Source organism: Paramacrobiotus metropolitanus, unplaced genomic scaffold, assembly GCF_019649055.1.
Source record: "Paramacrobiotus metropolitanus isolate TYO unplaced genomic scaffold, Prichtersi_v1.0 Parri_scaffold0000070, whole genome shotgun sequence".
In the NCBI taxonomy this organism is placed as follows: domain Eukaryota; kingdom Metazoa; phylum Tardigrada; class Eutardigrada; order Parachela; family Macrobiotidae; genus Paramacrobiotus; species Paramacrobiotus metropolitanus.
In genome coordinates, this window is record NW_026570290.1 from 729,704 (window position 1) to 741,260 (window position 11,557).

At 48.1% G+C, this 11,557-nt stretch overlaps 1 protein-coding gene across 1 annotated transcript; it reads left to right on the forward strand.

Moving 5' to 3' along the window:
- Window positions 1–107: 107 nt before the first annotated feature.
- LOC129594622 (uncharacterized) lies at window positions 108–11,551 on the forward strand (the record flags this gene model as incomplete). The annotated part of the gene is made up of 13 exons (XM_055491372.1): window positions 108–317; window positions 460–570; window positions 1,704–2,500; window positions 3,078–3,167; window positions 3,224–3,292; window positions 3,368–3,787; window positions 3,856–4,026; window positions 4,531–5,904; window positions 6,141–6,206; window positions 6,431–7,747; window positions 7,996–8,852; window positions 9,709–9,969; window positions 10,516–11,551. Coding segments are annotated over exons 3-13 (6,313 nt in total), but the record flags the coding sequence as incomplete, so codon positions are not given.
- Between the last annotated feature and the right edge of the window lie 6 nt (window positions 11,552–11,557).

Here is an 11,557-nt window from a genome sequence, read left to right on the forward strand (position 1 = left end):
CTTTTCTCAACTTCCGTTTCCGATTCTCAACTCAAACTGTTGCATGCTGCCACCCCATGGCACCACTTTACACTGAATTTGCAAACAGTCAAGAGTCAAGACTCAATAGTGTTTTGCCATTTTTAGTTTCTTGTTTGGATTCTGAGGAGCTGAGAATTGCGACTTTTGTTTTCGTTTGTGTTCGGTTTCCGCTTGCCAGTGTAACGCTGTAGTTTTCACGTCCAGTGAAATTCGTGACGATCGTATGAAGCAGCGTGCTCTCATTCGGTTATGTATCGTGGATTGCAAAGTGCAATCAGCATTCTCGCCTGTAAGCAGTAAGTGACAGTAAGACTGCAAATCCTGTAGGAACCGTGTATAGAGACTTGTTAGTTGTCAACCGCGAGCACCTGAATAAGTTTGTACGGACTACGGAGTATCCTGTTCCCCATTCATTTATCTGTTTTTCATCGTAATTAGTGATACCTCAGCTCTGGCACTGCGCAAGCAATGTTTCCCGTTCTTCGTTGTTGCAACAGCGGGACTGATTTCGGAGAGTTCGGCAGGTGCGCCATTTTTCGCTTTCAAGGGGTACGTGTACGACCGTACGAGTGTTTAAGTTAATTTTAGCTACAATCATTAGTAAATCAAGAATGAATCATGGAGTACTGCGTTTTTATTGAGTTTTAATTCAGTCCACAATCACATGTTACCGTGTATCTGATGTATTCTTTTGCTGCTCTTCTTTTTCTGGGCTTATTTTCAACAGAATGGGAAATGAGCTTATTATGGAGGCCCCTACAGATCTGATAATAATTATTAAATACTGGAGTAGAAATGTTTATTTATGTATTGTTTGTTTATTTCATTTTGGTTTTTGTTTAATTATATTTTAGTATTTTTTTAAATTTCGTTTTTTTTCTTATGCGAAACAACCATTCACAAAGACAATTTATAGAAAAAACTACGAACCCATGCAAAAAAGACCGACCCTGGGAAAACGACGAAACGGGTAGGGAAATGCATGGTAACTCTCGTAGAGCAAAGGCGACCATTGTATACGCAAAACGAACTGCCAGAAAAATTTTCTGACCGTCACCGAGCGCGGTCGGTCAAAAATTTGATTTCATAGTGCGCTCACTGCGCTGCAATTAGAAAAGAAAAGAATTTTTGTTAGGTGGCGAATCACTGGCGATCCAAACATTTTTCCGACAACATATTCGGAATCAGCGTATTCGAAATGCATAAAATAACTTTTTAATTTGGGCTCTGTTGTTACCAACCATGGTCGTTGTAGTCGACAGTCGGAATTTGTTTTGAACTTTTCCGTTATTAAATTAAAAATGTGTTCTAGATAAAAAAATTCGCTAATTTTGAGTCCTGCATTTGGTTTTAGTAAGAAAAAAACCGTGGCAAGTGAACTGAAATTGTAATATCCAAAGTTCTAACGAAGTCCGGCCGTGCCTTCCAGTAGAGACAGTGGTTTAGCGCAGTCACGGTATTTAGCGCGTGGCGCAGTTTAGCTTAGATCAGTCCTGCGTACACTTCTTTACTCTTTTCCCGCTTTAACCATGTGTTGGTTTGTGCTCACCAGTCAGACGCGCTTTTAGAAACAATTTAGAAGAGCATTTTAGATTTTCTACGAACACAGTGAAATAATTTTTCTCATATCATGGCTTTAATTGGCTGATATATATTAATCAGATTTTTGAATTTACATGTAGATTGGGAAGGGAGCGAGCACCAGATAATCGGAATTCCGCTATGACTAATCTGCGCCGCTGATCGCTAACCAGTGCACTTCCTGCCACCGGTCCCACCTTGACCATTGATCCGCCTGCTTGACCAACGACAGCTGCTATTGTCGGCATGGATTCCGCGGGGTCCACCGGGTCCATCATCGATTACATGCGCACCACGGGTTGCTTCCAGTTCCACTGCGCTACTTGCCGGAAAACCTTCCAGCATCTTTCCCTCCTGGAGCTCCACAACGCCACCCATACCTCGCCCGCCGAACCGCCCAGTCAGCGCCAATGTCCAGTCTGTGATTTCACCGGCGACGACTTCCAACAGCTGGCCAAGCATGTCCTCCAGCACGCACTGCGCCGCAACGACTGGGTGCGGTGTCCCTTTTGCAATCAGGAAGTTGGTCGTATGGTCGATGCCGCCATGCGAGTTCACCTGGAAGCCAAGCATCCCCGGGAGTTGGAGGTCATCTGGGCGGACTGGCCGTTCCCCTGCGAACACTGTCCCCGGCGGTATTTTCTCCGAAAGTGGCTGGTGCGACATGTGGGCCAGATGCATGCCGGCGCCTCCTTATCACCGGAAGACACGCAGACGTGCCCGTACTGTGGGAAAGTGTTTACGGCGCTGCATCTGCATTTGAGCAAGAACCGGTGCCGCGTCGCGTGGGACATGAAGCCGTATCGCTGTCAACAGTGCCAGACCGGGTATTGCACTCACGGGAGTTTCATGCACCACGTTGTTAAAGCCCATGGGGGAGATGTCCCAGTAGGCTCTGGTAAGTCTTAGAGCCGGTGATTGTTTGGTCGACTAAAGCCTTATTGTTTTTATATTAAGGGATGTGCCGGTACATAAGGCAGATTCGTTTACATGCACGAAAACTGCACTTTCGTGAAATCCAAAGCACCTTTTTGCCTATTTTATGACGTTGTAACGAGACTTTTTGTATACTTGATTCAGTTGATTGCGTTTAGTTTTTTGGAGCTTTCCAGTAGGCAGAATTCCCTAACCGTATATCACTTTTCACGCAGAGTTATTTCAGTCTCTGGGTACTGTCATACAATAGCTACAATAATGCAAAACGTGTTCGAGATTGTGCAAAAGCGAAAGTTTTCGTGTGTGTCGCACGGAGTGAGTAGTAGTACCATTTATCGCATATCCATTATTCGCATGCAGGCGCCTTTTAAAGGCTGAACGGTAAAAATACCTTTTCCGAATAGAGTGAGAAGGAACAGAATACGCTCACCGCAATATCCCGCACTTCCAAGCTCTTTTAATCTGCCTGCTTGATTTTTTTAGATTTGTACTCCTGTTCATCCTTTTGACATACCTCTGATTTTTAGCATTATCTTTAGGGCAAACGACAGCGGTTGGGTCGGAGGCAGTTGATGCGTTTTCTGCTCACAGTGAGGATTTGCCGGAAAACTCGGGTAGCATTTTCTTCGGTATGGTCTTCAAGGATCGCATTTTTTATGTACCACGTCTTTCCGCCTGTTTTTAGATGGAACACCAGCCGCTTCCTTGGAGGAAGAGAACTTGCTTGCTGTCCAGGATTTTCGGGAAAATGCGGGTAATGATGGCCTAGGCCGCACTGAGTGGAGGTCAGAATCGGCTTAATTCGCACATGCAACATTTGTTTCTGTAGACGACCGTCTCGACGCCGATGTGACACACGAGCCGGATGATCCGGTCCTTCCCCAGACGGAATCCAGTGTTGGAGATCCTGCCTTAATTGCCACCTCGGAGGCGGACGAATTAATAGCATTACCGGTGCGTGCCGTCAAAGAAGAACTGTTGGGCTGGGTGGACAGCGATCCCTGGGGATTGCACAGCACCGAACACCGTAACACGGGACTGCCGTACGGAGAAGCGGATCCGGATGCAGCTGGCTGTCTGTCTGCAACCAGTCCGGGGAATTCTGTTAGTCCAGCGGTGCAGGATGGCTCGGGATTCGGCGACACGACCCGGTTGTGCGCAACAGCGGAACGTGTTGATAGGGGAACGAATGCCCGCGCGTCAGCGTCGCCTTATATTCGTACTGCAAAGATTTGTGCAGCCCCTCCAGGTTATGGCGATTATTATTGTTACTCAGCTTATATTGGCGGAACGTTCATGTTGGACGTTATATTATAGGCACGCCTTCTGCGACTGGCTGCCGTCCTGTGATCGTACCGGCGCGTTCCATGATCCCTGCGCTAGTTGAGGACACGGAAGATCTTGATACGACCCTCTTTTGTACAGAAGAGTTGCTTGCTGATGATGAAATCGATGCCCTTGTGCAGCCCCTGTCCATTCCTCGAACTGGTGAGATATTCGCAGCAACAGCAGGTTATTGTGATTATTATGATTTTCTAATTGTGATTATTGTTATTGCGATTAGTATTATGATTCTTATTTGATTATGATTATTGTGATCAATACTGTTACCGCACTACGTCAGTCAAACTCTGTTAACAGTTTTATCGTGCAGGCGATTTGAAAACGTTCGTGATTAACTGCAAAAGTTTACACTTGATGGGTTAGGTTTTCTGAGGTAACAATTTCCCGTTTCCGGCCTTTCGAACGAACCCAGGTTATGCAGTTTTAAGGCCATGCAATTGCAGTCGTATTACTACCAAGCCGTGGATGTGATTACTGTTATTGTGCTACAGTGACTAAACCACTTTACGGGACAGCAATAGTGTACTAAATTGTAGTCGCCATGTTCACCGTTCGCGGAATGTTCGTGCTACCCTTAATTAACACGCCTTAAGCGGAAAGTACATGCGCCCTGCACAGTTCAGCGCCTCAAGTTCTTCCTTTTTTTAGAAGTAGATCATCGATTAAAATCAACGAAGAAATTGGCAGCGCGGAACAAACAAGATGCGGTGAGCGGTCAGAATAACGCCGATGGCGCGGAAGCATCTCCCAACGTTTTCCGTTTGCACGCGTATGGTGGACGACACGGTGTGCCTGAAAAACCCGTTACCCTGCCATCACCAGCGGAGATCGCAGTCGCCTGCGCTTACATGAAAACCACCGGTTATTTCTACTACTTCTGCCCCCCGTGCCGCAGCCCTTTCCCAACGAAGCCCTTGCTCGACCTGCATAATAAATTGTGTCATCCTCCGACTGATGCCGGCAACACTGACGAACCGGCCGAGAAATGTCCCGAATGTGATTACACCGGTGTGGACATGCTCCAGCACATTAACCAGCACGTTTTTATCAAGGAAAACTGGCTGCCCTGCTTGATCTGCGGCGAATCAATCTATCTAGGCCATAGAAATGGGTATCATAAAATGCGTCGGCATGTAGATGAGGAGCACCCCGAAGAGTTTGCTGCGATTTGCGCCGATTGGGAATGGCAGTGCATGGAGATGGACTGCCGGGAGATGTTCTTTTCCAGCGCACGGTTAGTGCGCCATGTCAGCTTGGCACATGACACAGAACGAGGGGACAGTCGCGAGACCGTGCCGGACCGCAACGCGCCGACGCCGTGTCAGCACTGCGGTAAGGTGTTGGCGGGCATCAATGGTTTGTACAAGCATCTGGAATTGTGTGTTACGGGAACGGCGGAAGACCAGATGGAAGCACGGAAGAAACGGAAACTGAGAAGGAAATATTATGTCACCAAACAGGAACTAAGACGGCGGGCTCGTCGCTTGATGGAGTTGACCTATCACTGCGAAGAAAGCCCGCCCGGGTTCATGACGGAAGTATCTCTGCTGAACCACGTTAAAATGCGACATACCGGCGACAATGCGGTGTCGTCAGGGACGTTCCGGTGCCGGCAATGTGATCGGGGCTTTAACAGCGTCAAGGGTTTGGCTGCTCATATCCTAAGGAAACATCAGGGATGGAAGTGTGTGTATTGCGGTGTATTGATGACCAATCACATGGTGCATCCGACGCAGCACAGAGTCGACGGCCGGTATCCCTGTCCGCAGTGTACGAGTGTCTTTGACCGGTATATCCGCATGACGGGACATATGGAACGCTGCCATGGGTCCGTATCTATTCGTGAGGGATCGGCTGGATTGGAAGCACATGTGCGCGAGTGCGGTGGAAGTGATGCGGGAAAGGATGTCCTGCAGTGTGCAACGGACCATGACGCTTCTCAGCACGAACACGACGGCGGAGTAGTTTTGCGCAAGAAACTGGCCAAAGCGAAACCTGCTTGTCAGCGGGCTATTGACACGGGTAAGTTCACTGAGTCAGTGATAAAGTAACATAAAAAGTGGAGGCCGGCCAGTCGGTCCGCGGTTCAGAATATTATTGCTGTATAAATATTTTTCGTAAAGCCTTTTCTTTCAAGGCATACCTTGAAAATTGTTAACAGCAACATATTTTGGAAGTGTTTTTGTAATCCAGTTTTATCCTTCGCAATTTTGCCAGTTTCTAGCTAACGTAGAAGCCGAAGCAGGTTCTTGTACTAGATACGGACAGTAGTGAGAGGGAACTGCTCTCACCAGCGGAAGCCGACGAAGATGGAGTAAACAACGGTGCGTTGTTTAGGAGAATTGTGCAGTGCCGGGTTAAGAAAACTGATGCTTCGATGTAACCCATACTGCGCAAATCAGCGCGTGTCTGTTTGATATGATTATTTGGCGATTATACGCATTGAATGCTATCCTTTTTCACACTCTTTGTTGATTGTTTGATTTAATATATGGTATAGTAAATTTGCGTTCTACTAAACATCAGTAATTTTTGCATCCTGGTTTAGATTGGCCCGCCGCTGACCACTGGACGACCGACACGTTATCATTGCTGCTCGGCATCGATAACCGGGACCCACCTATTTTACCGCAGTGCGAGCCGGTGAATGGCGCTGACACGGAAAGAGTTGCGCATGAAAATCATCCTGTTGATTACGCATCGCCGTGTACTGCGTTAGCCATGAATGGGGCACTAGAGGGTTCTCTACAGTGCAGTTTCTTACCGCCAGATGTCGGCCAGTCCGATATGCTCAGCCACGACACCAATATAGACGGCTTATTTGTGTCTTCCCCTGCCGAAAGCTTTCTTGTTGGAGATCATGATCAGTATGACCCATCGGATTCTAGAACTGCATTGTCTCCGTGTGGCTCGTCACCACCGACACCGGCGATTGGATCGTCGTATAGCGCTCCGCCTGCGGAAATTGTCAGTATAGAATCATTAGTGAACGTGTGCGATGACATGGAAGCCGGCATTGTCGGCTCCCCGTATCCATCTTCCTCTCGCGAGTCCTTGCCAGCTGGAGAGAACGATCAGCCAAACCTGTCGGGCCCTTTGAAGGTGCTGCTCCCGTGTCCTTCCCCGTCACTGACAACGACCACTGAACAGTTGTCCGATACTCTGCCTGAGGCAATGCCTAGCAGAGATCCATTTTTGGAGACGTCCAATGGCGTGAATTCGGCCGAGATCACCGCGTCCATCATCGATTACATGCGCACCACCGGTTTCTTCCTGTTCTACTGCGCATCCTGCCGTAAATACTTTCAGCAACATTCCCTCCTGGAGCTGCACAACGCCACCCATACCCCACCCGCCGAACCGCCAAGCCAGCGCCAGTGTCCAGCCTGTGACTTCACCGCCAGCGACTTTCAACAGCTGGCCGAGCATGTCATCCAGCACGCACTGCAGCAGGAGGACTGGATGCGGTGTCCGTTGTGCAAGGAGGAAGTTTGCCGTGTCAGAGGTAGCCGCATGCGAGAACACTTTGAAGCCGAACACCCCCAGGAGTTGGAGGTCATCTGGGCGGATTGGCCCTTCCCCTGCGAACACTGTCCTCGGCGGTACTTTTTCCGGAAGTGGCTGGTACGGCATATGGATCAGAACCATCCAGGCGCCGCTTTGCCGTCGGACCATGCGAAAGTGTGTCCGTACTGCGGGAAATCATTTACGGCGCTGGATCTGCACCTGAGCAAGAACCGATGCCGCGTCGCGTGGGACAAGAAGCCGTATCGCTGCCGTCAGTGCCAGACCGGGTATTGCACACACGGCAGCTTGATGTGGCATGTTAAAAGTGTCCATGCGGGAGATGTCGCAGTATGCTCCGGTAAGCCGATGATCATACGTTAGGCCGAAAATTTAATAGTTTTGCGATAGCTTTACTTATGAACCATGCAAGTATGCATCGCTTAAGTAAAGATGCGGGTTTTAAACGAAAGATTTATCCGAGTTAATAGGAGAAGGGACCCTCAACTCACCGTTTAATTTGCAGAGATTTTCTAAATCGCCGGGTCAGTTGTTTGTTGTGTAATTTTGTATAGCATTCTACTATATCATGATTTTGATATGGTGTAGGAGACGAATATCCTGCGAAATCTCCCCGAGGTCGCAAGAGAAAAGCTGAAAAGGGTCAGAAAACAACGAAACGTAGCAAACGGGATTTTCCTCAGGACGCTGCGGATTGTTTACCGGCGGAGGCGATTGTCGCCCAGGCTAGCGAAACATTGTTATCTGCGTCGGTTCAGGGCGTTGCTCTGCGCCATTCTCCTGATATTTCCGCTGATACCGAACTGGCTGCCCCGTCACTACGACGCAGTCAGCGCTTATCGAAACTGCCGCAGTATTCTACAACCAAACCGCAGGATCGCAGCACTAGTCCAAAACCAAGAGAAACACTAACACCTGCGACGGCATCGCAGATGAAAGCAAACGGATTGCCGTCAGCAGAAGACGACCCCGCGATAAGTTATCATGACGAACAGTTTGTATTAAACAATGCAGTTTCCGATGGGGAGATGATCCAGGATTCTTCTTCGGAGTGGGATGTTGAATGCGCGGCGTCTGCATCTGAATCCGAGGGAGCCGATGAAGGATGTGATGACTGGTCCAGATTAAGAATGGCGGCAAAACGACGGAATCCGTGTGCTTCACAGAGAGGGAAAGACGGTTCACCGTCGAAGACCGTCAAGGATACGCGTCATAATCATAAGACCTCTGCGCAACATAATCCCAAGCCGGGCAGGTCAAAGCCCAGGGCCCGGGTCCCGAAGGCAGGCACACATTGCCCAGTTTGCAAGAGATACTATAAAGAAATTCAGGAGCATTGCCGCGTACAACATCCAGAAGTGGTTGCCAAGCTAATTCCCTGTAGTCATGCGGATTGTCGGGGAGTGTTTCTAACACAGAGAAACTTACGGGACCACTTGTTGGGGGTGAGTTAACTACTAATTTATTCAAGTGTTAAGGGTACTAAAAATTTTCCGCCGCAGCAAAGCGAAGATTCCGAACTTAAGTTACTTTGAATTCACGGGAAATGGCCCGGTTCAGGGTACCAGTATTGTATACATCTAGTGAAACTTTCTCGAACGCCGAAATCTTTATTCCATGATTACTAGCCTGAAAAGCGTTTTTGCGCCCAACATCCGATTTGCTGAGCGGTATCGCGAACTAAAATGGGCAGAAAGTTTAAACGCGTTCTCATGCGCCATATTATCAAAGTCAGGTTATGATCCGATTTTCTTGAGACTACAAAATGCAAAGTTTTCTAAAGGAAGCAAAACATTTCCGGTAGCATAATAATCTTCCTACAGTTTCAAAGCGAGTTTTGAATTTTCTCGAATGCATTTTAAAGTGTGACAAAAGCGCCACACAGTTGGTTTTGGTTCAGATTCTGCTTTTCAGTTATGTGAATTTTGCAGGGAAGTTTCACAAATATTGGGTGGTGACCTGACCTTTGGTGCACGATAGTGCGTTCAAACGTTTTGCTTAAAGTGTATTTTAATTCGCATATCACAGAAATCGCGCGTTGCGCATACAGGCGGCCTTTCGTGCCAAAATGTAAAAATGGTTTGATTGAGGAATAACATAAAACGGCACAGAGTGTGTGGAGTTCGCGAAAGCGGAAGTTTCTGTCATACGTTGTGTAGCTTGTGCACCAATTTGGTAGCGTACATGACCCCGTTTCCTTTCAGTAGAGCTCTTTCAGAAAACTATTTTAGTTCTGCATAGGTATCACGCATTGTTTTACATTATGTGGATTACCTACATTTTGATGAATGAAATTTGCAGAGCGTTCACAACTCCGTGGTCTGTGGTACAAACAAAAATCCACGAAAGTCAGCGACGCGTAAGCGGAAACCGGACACACCTCGGCTCGGGCTCCCGACGGTCGCCACCCACTGTCCAGTTTGCGGATGTCAGTGTGAAAAAATTGAGCAACACTACCGGGAAAACCATCCAGAACTGGTTGGAAAGCTTATTTCGTGTCAGCAGACGAATTGCAAGAGAGCGTTTCTCACACAGAAAGGATTACGGTCGCACGTGGTTCGGGTGAGGTCCATCGGCGATATGTGTAATTTGGTACTAAGAATCTCAGAACAACCGATGATTGCGAAATCAGTTGGGCTTTGATTTTAAGAGAATTTACCGTTATATGCCAAGTGTATGTACCGGTATCGTTTACCTATTGTAACATTCACTTTCGGGATTCACAAAATCTTAATACCATTCTACAACCAGCATAAGCTGTCCGCTCCCGATCATTTCGGCCACGTTCCATCTCGGGCGCACAGAATTACTTTGGCCAGCACTCGATTCGGCCAACTAATGTTTTTTTATGGTTTCTTATGTTTGCTGTTTTTTGTTTGTTTTCGTATGATTTCTTATGTTTCTTCAGCTCCTTGAATTCCTTAGGGTTCATTATATTTTTTACGCCGAAGTAATCGTCGGCCGAAATGAACGTTGCCGAAACGAAAACGGCCGGAGTAATCGGTGGCCCCTTTAATCTAACATCTTGTGTAATAAAATCGCGATGTCACAGTAACAGCGTAATGATTTATTACGTGAATTAGTAAATTTTATTGTTGCAAATTACAGGCCCATCCTAACTCTGTCGCAGTTTCCGAAGCCGATCAGCAAGCCGCTGCAGCGTACATTATCGAAACTGGTTTCCTGCATTTCCGCTGCACGGTGTGCCGGTTGAATTTCAGCCGAAAATCCCTGTTGGATCTCCACACACTGCAACACGATGATGCCGTGGACGGCGAGGAGCAGCGCCAGTGTCCCGCCTGCGAGTACACCGCCGCCAGCCTTACGGATTTATCCGCCCATGTGGGGATCCACGGGTTCGCCACATATGCCCAGCAGCCGTGTGTGCTGTGTGGCACGTCGGTTACTAACCACGGTGGTTCCAAATTGCGCGTGCACATGGAGCGGGTCCATGCGGACGTGATGCAGCAGCGGCAGCAGCGTCAGTGTTTTCAGTGTGACGAGTGCCAGAAGACCTTCGACACGGCCTACGCCCTGAAGCAGCACGTGGACAGAGCGCATAAAAATCCGGGACGGATGTGTTTATACTGTAACACGAGTATCGCGAGTTTCAAAAAATTTGACCTGCACGTAACGGATCATAAGGTGGACGATGCGTTTCCCTGTCCACAGTGCACGGCCACATTCAGCAGCTACCCAGACCTACAAGAGCACTTTCGCAGCCATGATGCCAGTCGTGCTTGTCTGATTTGTCGGAAGGTGTGTCGCACGGCGAAGCGGCTGGAGCGGCATCTGCGAGGATGTCTACGACAGCAAGCAGCGAAGATCCCATGGCGCCGCAGTCAACCGAAAGAGCCCGCCATCAAATTCCCGTGTTCGGTTTGTGGTAAGCCGATGGGTGGGGTGGAAACCTTGCAGCTGCATATGAAAAAACAGCATTTTATCGGGAGTGACCAGGAGAAAAAGCAGCAGTGGCGCAAGGAGAAGAAGACTAATCCGCAGCTGAAAGAATTCTTTCGACCGAAGAAAACCATGGCGTTCGAAGAGTTTAGCTATCGGTGTGAAGAGTGCCGGGAAGGCTTTCGATGGTTGAGTGGTTTTCGCATGCATATGGAGAAAAATCATGCATCTGTAGTTGACACAATATAAT